The 17924-nt window shown below is 46.0% G+C and overlaps 1 protein-coding gene across 1 annotated transcript; it reads left to right on the top strand.

The window, feature by feature from the left end:
- Positions 1-56: 56 nt before the first annotated feature.
- On the top strand, positions 57-17654 carry EAF2 (ELL associated factor 2). The gene is made up of 6 exons (XM_050917172.1): positions 57-230; positions 5901-5995; positions 6757-6893; positions 8375-8520; positions 10292-10558; positions 16799-17654. The coding sequence occupies exons 1-6, from the start codon at positions 128-130 to the stop codon at positions 16843-16845; spliced, it is 795 nt and encodes a 264-aa protein (XP_050773129.1). The 5' UTR covers positions 57-127; the 3' UTR covers positions 16846-17654.
- Positions 17655-17924: the final 270 nt, after the last annotated feature.

Here is a 17924-nt window from a genome sequence, read left to right as displayed (position 1 = left end):
GGGGCGGAGCCAGGGAAAGCAGCCTCCACTAAGGAGGCTGGGTGGGCGTTGCCCCGCCCCCCGGCGGTGAGGGGATGTTCTGCGGCGGCGGGGGTCCCGATGGTGTGAGGCGGCTCGCGGAGCCGCTATGAACGGGACGGCCCCTCAGCTCTTCGATCCCAAGGAGCGTGTGCTGAAGCTGGGCGAGAGTTTCGAGAAGCAGCCGCGCTGCGCCTTCCACACCGTCCGCTGTGAGTGGGGGGGGCGGGTACGGGCCGGCGCCGCGCCGCGAGGGGGTCTCCTCCGCGCTGGTCGGGGGGGCCAGTGGGGGCGGGTCTGGGCGCTAGGTGCTTGACCCTCTCGGGGTGAATCACTTCCCCCCACGCCCGTGGGCCTGGCTGGTCATATTTCCCAGGGGAGGTCAGCCTCTCTCCCCCCCCTGCACCCCGTGACCCCCCCCGGGGGCCCGTGACACCCCCCCACAGCCTGACTGGTCGTAACTGGGGAGAGCAACACCCCCCTGCGATCCCCCCCGGGGCACGGCACCGCCTGGCTGGTCATACCCCCCAGCACCCCTGTAACCCCCCCCCGGGGCACGGCACCGCCTGGCTGGTCATACCCCCCCAGCACCCCTGTAACCCCCCCCGGGGCATGGCACCGCCTGGCTGGTCATACCCCCCAGCACCCCTGTAACCCCCCCCCCCGGGGCACGGCACCGCCTGGCTGGTCATACCCCCCAGCACCCCTGTAACCCCCCCCCCGGGGCACGGCACCGCCTGGCTGGTCATACCCCCCAGCACCCCTGTAACCCCCCCCCGGGGCACGGCACCGCCTGGCTGGTCATACCCCCCAGCACCCCTGTAACCCCCCCCCGGGGCACGGCACCGCCTGGCTGGTCATACCCCCCAGCACCCCTGTAACCCCCCCCCGGGGCACGGCACCGCCTGGCTGGTCATACCCCCCAGCACCCCTGTAACCCCCCCCCCGGGGCACGGCACCGCCTGGCTGGTCATACCCCCCAGCACCCCTGTAACCCCCCCCCCGGGGCACGGCACCGCCTGGCTGGTCATACCCCCCAGCACCCCTGTAACCCCCCCCCCGGGGCACGGCACCGCCTGGCTGGTCATACCCCCCAGCACCCCTGTAACCCCCCCCCCGGGGCACGGCACCGCCTGGCTGGTCATACCCCCCAGCACCCCTGTAACCCCCCCCCCGGGGCACGGCACCGCCTGGCTGGTCATACCCCCCAGCACCCCTGTAACCCCCCCCCCGGGGCACGGCACCGCCTGGCTGGTCATACCCCCCAGCACCCCTGTAACCCCCCCCCCGGGGCACGGCACCGCCTGGCTGGTCATACCCCCCAGCACCCCTGTAACCCCCCCCCCGGGGCACGGCACCGCCTGGCTGGTCATACCCCCCAGCACCCCTGTAACCCCCCCCCCGGGGCACGGCACCGCCTGGCTGGTCATACCCCCCAGCACCCCTGTAACCCCCCCCCCGGGGCACGGCACCGCCTGGCTGGTCATACCCCCCAGCACCCCTGTAACCCCCCCCCCGGGGCACGGCACCGCCTGGCTGGTCATACCCCTCAGCACTCCTGTAACACCCCCCCTCGGGCACGGCACCGCCTGGCTGGTCATACCCCCCAGCACCCCTGTAACCCCCTCCCCGGGGCACGGCACCGCCTGGCTGGTCATACCCCCCAGCACCCCTGTAACCCCCTCCCCGGGGCACGGCACCGCCTGGCTGGTCATACCCCCCAGCACTCCTGTAACACCCCCCCTCGGGCACGGCACCGCCTGGCTGGTCATACCCCCCAGCACCCCTGTAACCCCCTCCCCGGGGCACGGCACCGCCTGGCTGGTCATACCCCCCAGCACCCCTGTAACCCCCTCCCCGGGGCACGGCACCGCCTGGCTGGTCATACCCCCCAGCACCCCTGTAACCCCCTCCCCGGGGCACGGCACCGCCTGGCTGGTCATACCCCCCAGCACCCCTGTAACCCCCTCCCCGGGACACGGCACCGCCTGGCTGGTCATACCCCCCAGCACCCCTGTAACCCCCTCCCCGGGGCACGGCACCGCCTGGCTGGTCATACCCCCCAGCACCCCTGTAACCCCCTCCCCGGGACACGGCACCGCCTGGCTGGTCATACCCCCTAGCACCCCTGTAACCCCCTCCCCGGGGCACGGCACCGCCTGGCTGGTCATACCCCCCAGCACCCCTGTAACCCCCTCCCCGGGGCACGGCACCGCCTGGCTGGTCATACCCCCCAGCACCCCTGTAACCCCCTCCCCGGGGCACGGCACCGCCTGGCTGGTCATACCCCCCAGCACCCCTGTAACCCCCTCCCCGGGGCACGGCACCGCCTGGCTGGTCATACCCCTCAGCACCCCTGTAACACCCCCCCTCGGGCACGGCACCGCCTGGCTGGTCATACCCCCCCAGCACCCCTGTAACACCCCCCCCAGGGCGTGACCAGCCAGGCGGTGCCATGCCCCCCAGCACCCCTGTAACACCCCCCCCCGGGGCATGGCACCAACTGGTTGGTCATACCCCCCAGCACCCCTGTAACACTCCCCCCCACCCCCCCCCCCCGGGCATGGCTCTGCCTGGCTGGTCATAGCCCCCAGCACCCCTGTAACACCCCCCCCCCGGGGCATGGCACCGCCTGGCTGGTCATAGCCCCAACGCCCCAGTAACAGCCCCCCGGGGCATGGCACCACCTGGTTGGTCACACCACCATCCCTTTGACACCCCACCCCCCAGGGCATGGCACCACCTGGCTGGTCATACCCCCAGCACCCCTGTAACACCCTCCAGAGCATGGCACCACCTGACTGGTCACATCCTAGGGGAGATAAGAATTCCCCCAGCATCTCTATGACTTCTCCTGGGTCATGGCACTGTCTGGCTGGTCACATGACAGGGGAGATCTGAATCCCCCTGGCACCCTTGTGTGCTTTCCCCTGGGGCATGGCAATGCGTGGCTGGTCATATCCCCAGCACCCCTGTAACCCCCTCTCGCCCTGGGGCATGGCACCACCTGGCTGGTCACACCCCCAGCCCTGCTGTAATCCCCCTACCCTGGGCATGTAATTACCTGGCTGGTTACACCCCAGGGGAAGTCAGCATCCCCCAGCACTCCTGTGATTCCCCACCCCCACCTCCCATGGGTATGTCACTGGCTAGCTGGTCATACTCCAGGGAAAATCCGCACCCCTCTCTTTGCACCCTTATAACTCCCCACAGACATGGCACTGCCTGGCTGGTCATACCTCAGTGGAAATCAGAACCCCTCCCGACACCCCTGTAAACTCTTCACTTATCTATCTATGTTGTACAAATGCTATCTATGCTGGCAGATGGAGTTGAAGGAGATAGCTCCTTCTTTGGGTTGAGAGATGGGGCAGTAGCTGGAAAGGCAGATGTGAGGAGCGGGGGTTAATCTCCCTTACCCTGGCATTTTCCTTTTATGAAGTTGAGAGTGATGGTAGGGTAGATCAGAAGTTGAGGAGATGAAGTCAGTGGGGCTGTTGGGTTGGGTTAGAGTAGGGGAGCAGGCTGCTGTTGGTGACTGGGAGAAAGAAGATGGTGATGGGGCAGAAGGAGAGCATGCTGGATCTTTTTTAACTTGCTTTTGAAAAAGTTGGCATGATGCAGCATGGAGTGCGAGGCGGGCACAGTGGGAAGGCTTTGGATAGGAATCAAATGTGGCAAAGCTTCTGCACTCTTTGTTTGTATTATGGTAGCACCTAGAGCCTCTGACTAACATCAGGGCCCCATTGAGATAGACACTGTACAGACATTTGGTGAGAAACAGTTCCTACCCTGCAGAGCTGACAGTCCAAACAGACAACAGAAAGAAGGAGAGAAAGGGATTTAACAGAGAACCATGAGGCATAGAAAAATGAAGCGACTTTCATAAGTTTATAGAGGGAGTCTGTGGCAGAGCTAGGAATTGAACCTAGGTATGTCACATCCAAATCCAGTGTCTTGAATATAAGACCATACAGTTCACAGCAGGTTGCAGTTATTGCCCATGAGAGACTCCAAGCTAGACTAATGAGCAGATATGTTGCTGGTAAAGTTTGGGGTAAAGTTCACACAGTGCCTGCGTTCTTCATCTAGTTCTTCCTTTTATGTGTACTCAATTCATGTACCATGCATTAAGGTATATTTTGGGAAACAATAGAGTCTTGGCACAATGCTGCAAAAATCTGAGTTTGGGGTGAAGCTCTGCCCTTTGCCTCGGCAGGGCTCTCAGCAATCAAAGATTAAAGGCAATACTGCTCTCAAAGCTAGTGTGCCCTTCCTGAGTACATAATAACTACTATCCTGGGAGGTGTGTGCTCACAGATTCTGAAGGTATCTAGGAAACAAATGCTGTTAGGATTATGGTTCTGATAATTTAGGGCTGCAGCTTTTGTTCTGCTGTCTCATTATTTATAGAATGATCCCCAAGGTTCCATGTGTCTCATGTTCTCTGGAGAGTATCCTGTGTGCTCTCATACAGTGAGATGAGATAGATAATGTATACTCTGGGAGCAAGTGGAATCATATTTAATAAAATTGACCACATCTTTGAGGAGGAGGGTGTGAGAGGAACCTAAAAGCTGTGAGTGTATTTAAAGGGTTGCTGTAACTTGCAATCTATTCAGTATTTTAAAAAAGTAGTAGTAAAAATAGGCTCTAGTACTACACTTGCCTTTAAGTTTTCCTGCTGACTTTTGTGGTTTTACAATCTCTCTTTTCTGTTTCAAAATGTTTTTCTTTCGTGTCACTCTGTGAAGAAAGACACAAGGAAATCAGCAAAACTGACAGTGCTGTCAAATGCACAAAATAAACAGAAAAGCCATATTTTTCTCTAACCTTTGTTATTGTAATCTTAGCTTTTACACTTCTTACAAGTAGGTACACTGGACATTTAATCAGCCATTTCTGAAAAGATTGGCCAAAATACTAATTACACAGCAGCACCCACTGAAGACTGGCATAATCTCATTCTTACCACAAGAAGGACCAGAACTGTGGTGCTTAGCTCTGTAAGGTGCTGCTAGCAGGAGCTTGAGACCATTGGAGCTTGTTTAGGATCTTGGAAATAAATTATGCTAGCTGGGTAACAATCATTAGCAGACCTTGTTGGCAGGGCTGACAACTCTGGTGAAACAAACTAATGTTCATCTCTAATTTTCCAGTTCTTTGAAACATGCAAAGAGGGGAAATCCATGTCTGCACAAATGGAGACATGGTTAGGTTTCTAAGAATGACTGCTAATAAAGGAGATTAAAATAAGCATATGATGGTGGCTTTTAACAATTCCATTTTAGAGAGAAATATATGTACTTAAAAATAAAAATAACCACGACAACCTTGCTAGTGCATATGATTTTGCCTTTGATGTTGTTAATACAGTAAGAGTATGCTATAGTTAGGGCTGCAAATGTATTTCTAGTCTACTCTCCTGTTTTTAGTCACAGCTGTATGCAACTTCCATTTTTGGGGCTGAAATTTTCCAGGGTTGGTCTCAACCCAAAAGTAATTCTGTGGCTTTTTTGTGGGGTTTTTCTTTAAGTATCAGCAAACTGGTTTGGCCACTTTTTTTTTTTTTTTTGAACGTGAGATGAACAGGAGAAACTTTCCTTATTAATCAAAATTAAAATCTTTCTACTTCTTTTTTTTTTTAAGAGCTTCAGCACCAAAACTTGATAAAATTTAGATTGAATATCAGGAAAACCACCTTCACTGTGAGTTCTTTGGCTTATGCAAAAATCTGCTAAGGGAATGGTGGATTCTGCACTAGCAAAGATACTAAGTTGTTGATTTTAAATGTCCCCCAAACTCACCACCTTTAGATTTCATAAAATGTGTGTCAATATTTAAGGGACTCATGAAAATCAGGGTGTTTTTTTAATTCGTAGATGACTTCAAACCTGCATCTATTGATACATCCTCTGAAGGAGACCTTGAAGTTGGCAAAGGTGAACAGGTGACAATAACGCTGCCGAACATTGAGGTGAGGGCTGAATATCATTAGGGGATGGGAAAAGGAGAAGCTTCTCTTACTGAATCACCATATGTGTTGAATATAGAAGCGTTTCACATTTCGGTATTTTCAGTTGGCTGTTGTTTCAAGGCTGTATGCATGTAGCTTTTAAAGCATTGGGACAGAAATAATCGCACCAGAAAATGCAGAATTACAAAGGTCAGGTAATCATGCTGTAACATTAAGTGAATTCTCTGTGCTGGAAATATGCTGTAATTGACAAACCTAGAATTCTCTGTCTATAAAACAAGTACAGCACGGACACTGGCTGCTGTGCAACCTTCCCTTTGCTGCATTGACATTATGGCACAATCCCAAAGGAGCAGGAGCGCACGCACCACCACTGGGGAGGAGAATTCAATCTCCTGTAATCCAATCTTGCTCTTCTGATATTGCCAACACGCATTCTAGTTTTGGCAGTAGTTTTGTGATGTGTGCGCCTGTCTGTTTAAAAACTGGATTGAGATTACTGGTTTATTTCACACTGGCTGGGTGAAATCAAGGCCACACCGAAGTCAGTGGCAAAACTTCTGGTGGCTTCAGTAGAGTCAGGATTTTACCCCTAATTACTATTAATCTGAGTTTCACTTGAATTAGTTGGTAACAGATTTTAAAAGGCTAGAAATGATCAGTTACAATGAACTTTTCATTACTGTAAAGACTCATTTTGTGTTTATACAAATAAGTCTATTGAAATAATGCTAATTAGATATTTTTTCCAATTTAAATAGGGTTCAACTCCACCAGTAACAGTTTTCAAGGGCTCCAAGAAGCCTTATCTAAAGGAATGTATCTTAATTATCAATCATGACACTGGAGAATGTCGACTAGAGAAACTGAGCAGTAACATCACTGTGAAGAAAACCAGGTAGGTGGTTTACAAAAGAAACTGCTATGGCCCTAACTCATTATGAAAATGGTTTAGGGCTGGTCTACATGGTCTTTTGGTGCACAGCAGGTGGGGTGTAAATTCTACTGCACACCAACATGTCGTGCATTAACTGGCCATGTGGACCCTAGTGCCCATGCATTTAGTACAGTTTGAAAGAGGACTATGTCAACAGACAGTAGAGAACTTTTAGTGTGTAGTAGGGACCATGTGACCACTTAGTGCACAACTCACAGATGTGCACTGGAATTTACACCCTCGCTGGTGTGCACCAAGACAAGCCCTTAGAAATAGCTGAAAGTCTAAATTGGGATACATACCAATTATTCTTAGCTTTTAGCAAAATTTCACTTTTTCAAACGTGGTCCTTACAAAAACGTATCCTTGTTGGATGGAATGAAAAAGCATGTCATTATTTTTCTCAAAAAATGACTTTATAGCTTTCAAGTCTAGGCTGGTAGGGTGGGTTTTGAACAGAAACATTTCATATCCTTGAAAGAGACAATAACTGTTTTCTCATAGTAAGTTTGGAAAATAGCTTTTTGCCACACAAATGAAATTGCTTGCTGCCATTTTCTGACTTTGAACTGTGTAAATAAAATAGCATAAATTCTTGTGAAAGGGTTTAGCAAAATGTTGAGGACCCATTCTCCTCCTACTGAGTATGTAATTCCCATTAATGCACGTTCTGATGCTATGTTCACATATAACTCACTTCCACTAGAATTCTAATGAAGTGTTAGTGAATGACTGAAGAAAATGTGAAACAGCATAGTAGAGGATCGGATCAAAGGGCCAATATGAATGGCATCCATGGATGTTGTACATCACTGCACCTATATGTTACTATATGCCATTGTAGTAGTGCAATGTTTCCCAAATGGTGGGTCCCAAGAAAGTTCTAGATAGATTAATCCAGCCCCTGGATATGGCAACCTATCACTGGGCCCTGGCCTAGGCAAATATACACTTCTCCCAGCCTGGTGTGGAGGGGAAGCCTGGTGGTGTGGGAAGGGCCATTGGGCCAAACTTGAACAGCGCTGTGATCCCATGTGTCAGATCACAACGCCAGGAGTAGGCAGCTGGTTCTGGTCCCACAGGACAGGAGCCATCACTGCAGAGTGAGTGTGGAGTGGGGTCACTCTCCAGCCCCCCTTCTTCTGAGGCCTTCCCTCTATACTGGGCTGCACCAAGCCAGAGGTATGGTTGTGGTGTGCTGGGATGGAGGGTGCATATATGTAATAGTGGGTCACAAAAAAAGACAAAATGCAGTTGGTGGATACCTTGTTAAAAAGTTTGGGAACGACTATAATAGTGTACTTTGAAATTTAAAACTGTAGTGATACAGTTAAGAAAAACCATAATGAATAGCTTCCCACACAGCTTAGACTACTGAGTGTTTTATTTTGTTTAACTATTGTTCTCTGGAATCAATTAAAATTCTTCACCCTGTCATACAGAGCTGAAGGAAGCAGTAAGGTTCAATCTCGTATTGAGCAGCAACAGCAGCAAATGCGAAATGCCAGTAAGACTCCAAACAATGTTAAAAATTCTTCACCAAAAGAAAAGATGTCTCCATCTTCTCCTATGGACGATATTGAGAGAGGTAAACTGCAACTGTGTCACTTAGTCTGCAAAATTTCTGAAATACTTACATTAGAAATAAAGAGAGCCAAGGATTTTTTGAATGAGGTGCACACAGACACACAGCTGTTACATAGGCAGTGTTCTCTAAAGTTTAATGGCTGTCTTGACAAGAGTAGTAATCTAACAGTATTTGAAACCACATAGGATTGAGAATCAAATCAATTCTTAGTTTTATGAAGGTCATGATTAGCATTGCTTTAGTTCTCACTGGGTCCCCCCACTGCTGCTATCTTAAGCTACTGACTCAATTGTAGGATTGTGGCTCTGAAGCCAAATCAGCCAGTCCTCCACTTCTTCCTCACCCCACCTGTCCCTCCTCATTCTTTGTCCTTTGCATACAGCAAATCTTTGGTTAAAATGCTTTATAACTCTTTTTTTTAGTTTTTAATAAAACTCTAAATTTGTATGAGTTCATTATCATGTACATCTAGTCAGAGAGATTCAAATAGTACCCTACATTTCTAAATCAGATCAGACCTGCAGAAGTGGTTCCTTATACGGTAAGAGACAACTCAACACTTTTATAAATCCCATCCTTGAGAACAATGCCAAATGCTATGTTCTTGGGAGACTGTTTCGGTAGGAACCTTTGAATTTAATTCAGTAGGAGACACGCTTTATTTCCTTTTAGTGGATGGGGGGGAGAAAAGCAGGTGTTAATCGCTTGCTGTACAAACACTAACAAGTGGTAGCTTTATTGATCTGAATTGATATTGGCTCTCAAGGGTGCTCTGGATTCTTTTAAACAGTTTTCCCAGATATCTAATTATGCAGATGTCTTTTCTTTGTGATTTAGACAAACTTTGACCAGAGTGTCTTACTCCACAAAAAGGCAATTAAAAGTTCCTAAGGCTGCAAAAGAAACAAAGTGGTGCTCAAGTGCATGAGAAACCTGAGACTTTTTCTCCATGGTTTGTTTTGTTTAGAACCTGTTCTGAGTTGCATCACCAAGACTAACATATCCCAAAGCCCTGTCCCTATGTGCTGCCAATAAGATTTACTTGTTTGGCCACAGTAAATTGTGTGCTGGGGTCTGGATGGTTTCCTGCTAGCTATTCTAAATTCTTTCCAGACCTATAAAAAGAATAAACAAGGATTTAATGAAACTGTTCCATAATTTTAAAATATGGGCAATCGCTGCAGGTATCCCACAATGCTTAATTTGGAATTGAGAACAATGAATGTCTAGACAAACATGTACATGTTTATAATGCCAGAATTGCTGCCAGCTGCTGCCTCTGCACCTTCAGATGTTCCACTGACCAATTTCCTTTTTCACTATCTGTCCCTTGAGTCTAACTTGAGTTATTGACTCCTGTAAGACATCTGCAGAGGTGTTAAACAAAGCCTGAAAAGAGACTTATTAATCAGAGGCAGATATTAAGGGTGAGTTAGGTTGTGCTGCCCACTGACGTGTAGGGGGCACCACCTTGGCTGGCAGCCTTATCTGAACCCTAATGCATCTCTGCTCTGAAAAGCACGTGGCCTAAAAGTAAGACAGCAAGAAGTGGAGGAGAGAAATACAGCATACAAGTAGGTGATCAGGTTGCTTGTGTCCCACACTTCACTCCTAGATCTAATGTCTTTAAGTTTAGTCACTTATGACTTGTAATAATAATGTGTCATTAACTATAGTCACTTGCTTGTGCAGAGCTTCTCTTGTTGCCCTCTCCTTTAACTCTGAGACTCCTCTTGGTTTGTTTCTCAATTATTCTGCATCTTATTTTCAGAACTAAAGGCCGAGGCCAGTGTCATGGACCAGATGAGTAGCTCTGGTAGTTCGTCCGAATCAAGAAGTTCTTCATCCTCCTCATCCAGCAGTGAAAATAGTTCTAGTGATTCAGAAGATGAGGGGGCTAAGCCTTCTCTGCCTATGTCAATGCCGTACTTGCAGCCACAGCCTGCTGTGTCTGCCATACCACAACAGGCTGTCCGTGACATGGATGCCAGTCATAACAAATCTCAAGAGAGTGGTGGCCATATGATGAATACACTAAGTAAGTACAGAAGACAGTGCTCTAAGAAAAGAACAATCTCATGCTTTAGGAATCTAAAAGGAAACCGGAGACTCTGTAACTATGTCTCTATTGTAATTAAAATTGTGGGAAGAGATGCTGGGGTTTGATTGTTCAGCTGAGTTCTGAATTAGAAGTTGGGCTAAAAGTTACTTGACCATCAGAGATATTAAATTAAAGCTGATGCAGTTTAAAATATGTCATAAGCTGTACTGGCTTCCTCACAATTGCATACATTGGGACTATAGAACAGTAATTTGCGTTGAAAATGCTTGAACGGCTTAGGTACTCCCAAAACATATGTGTATGATTTCCTGAGTAGATGATACTGGAATAATATTATCTTTATAATACTCAGTTACAAGACGGGGTTATCCTAATCCAGTGGTTTTCAGCCAGGGGTGCATGTACCTCTGGGGATACGCAGAGGTCTTCCAGGGGGTACATCAACTCATCTAGATATTTGCCTAGTTTTACAGCAGTAGCAAAGTCAGTACAAACAAACAATGACCTGTTTCTACTGCTCTGTATACTATACACTGAAATGTAAGTACAATATTTATATTCAGATTGATTTATTTTATAATTATATGGTAAAATGAGAAAGTAAGGAATTTTTCAGTAATCATGTGCTGTGATACTTTTGTGTTTTTATGTCTGATTTTGTAAGCAAGTAGTTTAAATGAGGTGAAACTTGGGGGTACGTAAGACAAATCAGACCTAAAAGGGGTACAGTACTCTGGAAGGTTGAGAGCCACTGTCCTAACCCACTCAGAAGTCTTGTGATTCATGGAGGCTTTTCTAACCTACAAGGTGCCAATCCCCTCCTATGTAGGTAGGGAAGGAAGGGTGTTTCATGCTTTTTCCATGTTGAAGGGATGGGAGGATACCAACAACCAAAACTAATTCAGTGTTTTGCTTGAAAAAAATGATGACAAACTTAAGATATTTAAAGTACAACTGGGATTTTGTAATATATATTCTTGCCTAGAAAGAAGAGTATCACTGGTTTGAACAGCAGCAAGTAACCAGCTATGTAATGGTCTTCAAACTTAGCACCAAAATAAACCGGGCCTGATTTTTCAGAATTGATGAGCACCCACTGCTGCTGTTTGAAAACAAAGCCACGCTTTTAATTATGTGCCTAACTTCAGGCTCACAAGTTTGGGAAAACTTGGTCATAGGCCTGAATTTACATAGTGATAATATGTACTGAAGTTTTTTGACAGCTTACTCTGGTTATATTGAAAATATACACAATGTATACGTTCTCTTGTGTTTCACTATTATAAGGAATTAAAATTGGTAACAAGGTAGTTATATATTGTGGTGATGTAGCTAAGCTTACAATCAGGTTTCTGTTATAAGCCTTATTTCCACATACCACCTCTGTCACAGGAATAAGATTAGATTGAAAACGTCTGATTATTGTGCAAGAGGACTAAATTTGTTGGTTTAACTTCCATGGCCTAAAGCAAATAGGCTTCATATTACAATCAGTATATCTTTAGAAAGTTCCATGTACATCAGTCCCTTCGCTCAGACACGGAAATACTTTCAAACTTGCCATTTTACACACATTTAGAAAAAAACACTTTTGAGAATAAAATGTACCATCTTAGTGACTAATGGCTAGTTCACAGCTGCAAAGCTCCTATTGAAAGTTTTACGCCCAAGTACAGGTGGCTGATGCCACCAGTTAAAACTGTCATAGTGAAACATCCTGATGTCTTAAACTTGCAGAAATACCAAAACCACAGCAAGGAGCCCAGGAACCCTGTGGGCCTTAAGAGCTGTGCAGGGAGGGAGGCGGGTCCTCGGACCCTTGTGAGTGGTCTGGAACTTCGTGCTGGTTTAGCTATAAACCTGCTTAGAATTTCGCTCTAATCCAGTTTACCTCTGTTACTTTAACATTTGAAGCAGCTCTGTAGATCTGTGCCATCTCCAGTTCCCCACAGATGACTTTAAAATGTGAACTGCACCATAAGAGAGTGGTGATCTGAGATGAAAAGGTACTGCACACTGGCTGCTGTGGGGAGCATGGCTCTCCAGCTACTCTCCTGTTGAGCTCCTGGGGCATCCATTTAGGAGCACAGCAGGAGAGGAGAAGTAGCAGTGAAAGCTAGAGAAGCAAGACAGATAGCCTGTGGACTCTGAGTCTTGGGAGATTTGTTAGGTGTTGGAGTTCAGAGTCAGGGGTCCGGCATAGAAATTTCTTCCATCTCAAACAGTGTCTTGTATAAACAGATGTTTAAAACAGCAAATCTTAAGATCAAGCTGTGTGGTGGTTGTCACATTTGAGGTGTGACTTCAGTGGGGCTACTCAAATGCATACATTTAAGCATGAGCATGTCTGCAGAATCAGGACCCTAGGGGTTAGTTGGGTATTTTGTTATGTGCAGTGTTACCTTAAATTTAGTGGCAATTAGAATTTGGTGGGGCATAGGAGGTTAGTCAGATCACTCTCATTAAGTCATACAGCTGAAATTTTGCAGAATGCTGAAAATGTAGGGGTCTATGTTTGGAACATAGGTACCTCTTAATATTGCCACGTGTATAGAACCTACCTTTTTAGGTAGCCTGGCCTCAAAGACTTTGCCCTTTCCTTGCTATGAGCCTTGTCCCCATTTGAAATATGATTATGTAGGCCCACAACTTGTGTCACAACATGGTCTGCACATGGGTGGGCTAAAGTATCTGTAAGAGAACACTGCATTTAAAAAATAGTGGAGAGCTACTCTGTCAGCAGTTGCTCTGTTTAATTTCCTTTTAAACAGAAATTACTAACTGAGAACAAATGAAAAATTCCTTTAAGGAAGATGCTCAATGACTTTCTATCCCTGAGATCTCTTGTTTGCTCATCCCTATGGTGCAGTTTTCATCCAGATATTTTTTATTCCAATTGCAGAAGCACTTAGGAGCCCCAGTCATGGACCAGCCCCCACTGTGCTGGGCGCTATACAAACACAGAACAAAAAAGATGGTCCCTTCTCCAAAAAGCTGACAATCTAACACTTCCCCAAAAACTTATTTTTGAAAAAGCTAAATACTATATGGGATCACTGATTAATATCCCAGTACATGGTGCACTCTGTAATGAAACCTAAGTAACATCTTGATAGTGTCAACCAGCCCATCAGCATTGTGAAAATTGACTGTTTTCCTGAAATTATTTCCCCACTTAACTTCTGCTGTTCATTAAATTGGTTGAGCCTAAGTAATGTAGGAGCTTCCTTAGACCTGGTCTACACTCGGTGTGGGATGGGAGGGGGGAGGAAGGGAATCGATCTAAGTCATGCAACTTCAGAGACGTGAATAACGTAGCTGAAGTTGACGTACTTAGACCTACTCACTGCGGTGAGTCGACAGCTGACACTCCCTTGTCGACTCTGCCTGCACCTCTCACGCTGGTGGAGTACAGGAGTCGATGGGGGAGCGCTCGGGGGGTCGATTTATCACATCTTGACTAGATATGATAAATCGATCCCCGCTGGATCGATCTCTGCCCGCCGATTTGGCGGGTAGTATAGACATACCCTTAGAGTCTTGGGTGAAATTAGCTCTCCATGTTTTAGACATGTGCACCAGCCAATCTATCTGAAACTTCTTATGCTGGGATCATGCAGGCTAGAATCTTTCTGGAAAGTTTGAGGCAACTGTGAAAAGGCCTTTGCAAGGCATGGGTACAAAATGGAGGTGGGTTTCATTTCAGGGTTATTTTTCGAAACACTTTTTTTTGCAAGGGGGTGGGGGGTGGGGATTTGTCTTATTGCAGATACCTTAGCATAAAACTCCAGATTTGTTCCAACCTCTTGGATTTCATGAGACTGTTGTCTTTAGTGAGCATTAGATGGCTTGTTTGAGGAATAATATAGTTTTTATGAAATATGTGGCAACTGCTTTTGAAGGCTGTGACCATGTGGGTGGCTATGACCTGTGTTTTGGAGTGGACTGCGGGGAAGAGACAAGAACACCAACTGGGGAACTAGATGGGTAGAGGGGTAAAGGAAAATATTTTGGAGAATTACATGATTTAAAGTACAACTGTAACCACCTTAATGATAATTCTCACATTGAAATAATACTTTTGAGTAGATTCTTAGCCATCTCTGCTTTTTAATGTAAAAATAAAATGCAGAAGATTTCAAATGATATAACCAAGTAGTTAAGCTTAAATTTTGTCTAATATTTATAACCTTCCAATCCCATCTGTGCTTTTAGTTCACCTCCTGCACTACAAGCAAATGTTTTTCACTATTAATGTCCGACACAGATAGAGTGTTCTGTGTTCTGCTGCAAAGGGCCCTGCTGTAACCATTTCCAGAGATAAAGCTTGCAGAGGACATGGTGCAAAACAAAGGAAGTGACAACACAAAGCTTTGTTAAGGGGAGTCCCATCAACTTCCGACACTCTTATCTGAAAAGCTCTGACCTACCAATCGGGAGGTACCCATCCATGCGTGCCCTCTCCCCCGTTGTACTGACCCCTTGTTCTCATCTCCCTATAATGACCTCTGAAGTAATACTGAAGATTGCAGTAACCGACAGTACTTTGTGCATAGTTGCTTTCATTAGTCCCTTTCCTACCTGTTCAGGCATTTCACCCAGCAATAAGGGGGGAGAGATTCTTTCCTTGTTTGTTTTTTTTAATAGAGGAAAATGCAGTTTCATAATCACCAGTTTGGCAGAGGAATAGAAGGGCTGATGCTGATGATACATCACACTCATTTTTAAAAAATACAGATTTGCTGTTGACAGTATCCCTTTAATCTCTATCCTATATGTAGGAGATGGAGTGGAGGAGGAGAAAAACTGCTTGCCACGTTGGAAAATAAAATAGCAGGGAGAACTTATTTTCTGTTATGTAGACAGCTGTTGCAAGCACTAGATAGTCACTTTTCTTATGTCTCATTTTAAAATAACTCCTATTAATTTTTGGTGACAGCATGCATAAATATTTCCTTTGATCTTTTGTTTGCTGTCTTGCTCCACAGCCTGATTATTTTTTTGAAAAGGTGCGTCAAACAGCTTGTTCTCACCTTGATTTGGAAACTGCTTTGCTCTCAGACAGATCCAAGAGGCATTTAGATACATGCAAGCAACAATAACTATTACCCTTTCTTTTTTTTTTTTTTTTTAATGAAACTGCATTTCCCAACAGCTTCCCTGCTGATCAGGTATCAGAAGGTGGATGGGAAGCTAGCTAGTCCGCTGGGGCCTGCTTGCACTAATTCTCGTATACAAAGGGTTTGGCTACACTTACAGGTGTGCAGCACTGGGAGTTAAAGCTGTCTTCGTACAGCTGCTTAGGGAAAGCGCTGGAGTGTGGCCACATTTGCAGCGGCGTTGGGAGTGGTGCATTATGGGCAGCTATCCCAGTGTTCAAGTGGCTGCAACATGCTTTTCAAAAGAGGGGAGTGGGGTGGAGTGTGACAGGGAGCATGGGGGAGAGAGAGTGGATTTTTGGAGCCAATACTGTGTCAGCTCCCTGCCTTACAAGTTCTGACCCCCCTCTCTCATTCACTCTTAAATGCAAATAGCCTTCAGACTAGATAAGCAGCTGCTCCGACGGACTCCCCCCCGCTCCCTCTGCCTTGCACTGTTTCTCTCCTCAAGCAGACACTAGCTGTGGACATTCCCTGCCTGCCTCTGCTCGAGCAAACAGTAGCTGTTTGTTTTTTAGATAAGCAGCTCCTGGAGCCCTGAGTTCACAACAAAACAAAGAGAGTTCTTTAGTTAAAGGCATTATGGGAAAATTCCGGAGGTCAGTTACAGCGTAGTACGGTTAATCGCTGTTTACACTGGCGCTGCAGCACCAGCGCTGTTCTCTTTATTCCTCTCGTCCATGTGGAGTACAACCAGCGCTGTAGCCAGGGAGATACAGCGCTGTATGTGCCTTGCCAGTGTGGACGGGGAGTAAGTTTCAGCACTGTGAAGTCACTACCAGCGCTGCAACTCTCCAGTGTAGCCAAGGCCAAACTCATTCGATCTGGTGAGTTAAGTGTGAGTAATGCAGAGCTTTTGAAGGTCACATATAAGTGATGTAGCCCTAAGATTCCCACTCCAGTAGTTAAGACAACAGATGAGTGTTTAGACCTATAAAATGTTTTGGTGTTAAATTCCTAATAGAAAATACTGGATGGGTGAAAAAAGAACTTTTCTTGATGGGAAAATAGTCTTAGTTTAATGGAACTAATACAATGACTTTATCTTCTATTTTAGGAAATGACTTGCTGCTGAGTGAATCTGGAAGTGACAGTGATGACTGAACAAGATTTTGGCCTTAATAAAGCTGCATCACCTCTCTTTGCTAAAGCTGTCATAGCATCTATTTTGCACTAAGATTAGATTACCCAAGATTGAAATGAATGTCCTCAATTTTTGGAAATAGAGACATCTTAATTTTCTACTGGCACATCAAGTCTATGGTACAGCAGCACTCATGTCTAATCACTGCTCTGGGTACTTGTTTGTCTCTTCCAAATTACTGTATTACAGTATCGGTTCTTATGAGCGGATTCTGATTTTTGCCTCAGCCACCTGTTGTACTTGAAACTGACTTATAACAGCTAGTTACTTTATATAATAGATATGGGAATGGGGGAATTTCTAGTATTTATGGAGGCAAGTTTCCCTCCTGTCCTTACAGTTTAATGCTGATTTCATAACTTCATTTTATTTTTATTTTTTTTTTTGAGAGGGATGGGATGGAAGGAAGAACAGCTGAGATCTGCTGTGTAAGCTATTGTTGTTCTGTTCACAGTTCATAACTTCAAGGAAATTGCTGAATAATATGGTCCACTCTTGCAGTTACAGTTTACGACACATCATTGAATTTTTAGTTTCATTGTATTATAGGACTTTTTATATTTCTGAGCGTTACATCTCTTAAGGGAACTCGTCCTTTTCCTTGCCTTTACTTGGACCAGCTGGACTCTTACAGCCTCTTCCTATCTGTATTTAGAGAACTACAAAGACAGCAATGAGTTTCCTTCATTTAATTCTGTAACTGAAACATAAATTCCTTTCTAGGAGTTTAATACAATTAATTGTAATAAAGCAATATTTATAATTTTAATGGGACTGATTGTTATGATTATGAAAATTCTTAATAAGGGGTAACATGGACTGAATTTTCTTTGTCATAGCCTTGCCAGTGAGCTAACATTTAAATTAGAGAGAGGTGATACAAGTGAGTATGAAGTCTAAAATGTCTAGAAAACATGAAGAAAGAATCTCCACATTGGCATCTTACACATTTGTATATTATAAGGTCAGAAAGAACCATACATTTTAGAATGGCAGATGATGTGCACAGTTTATCTGAGTTGCCAAATGTATAGATGTA

Source organism: Gopherus flavomarginatus, chromosome 10 (assembly GCF_025201925.1).
Source record: "Gopherus flavomarginatus isolate rGopFla2 chromosome 10, rGopFla2.mat.asm, whole genome shotgun sequence".
Lineage (NCBI taxonomy): Eukaryota > Metazoa > Chordata > Testudines > Testudinidae > Gopherus > Gopherus flavomarginatus.
This window is presented reverse-complemented; position numbering and strand designations above follow the sequence as displayed.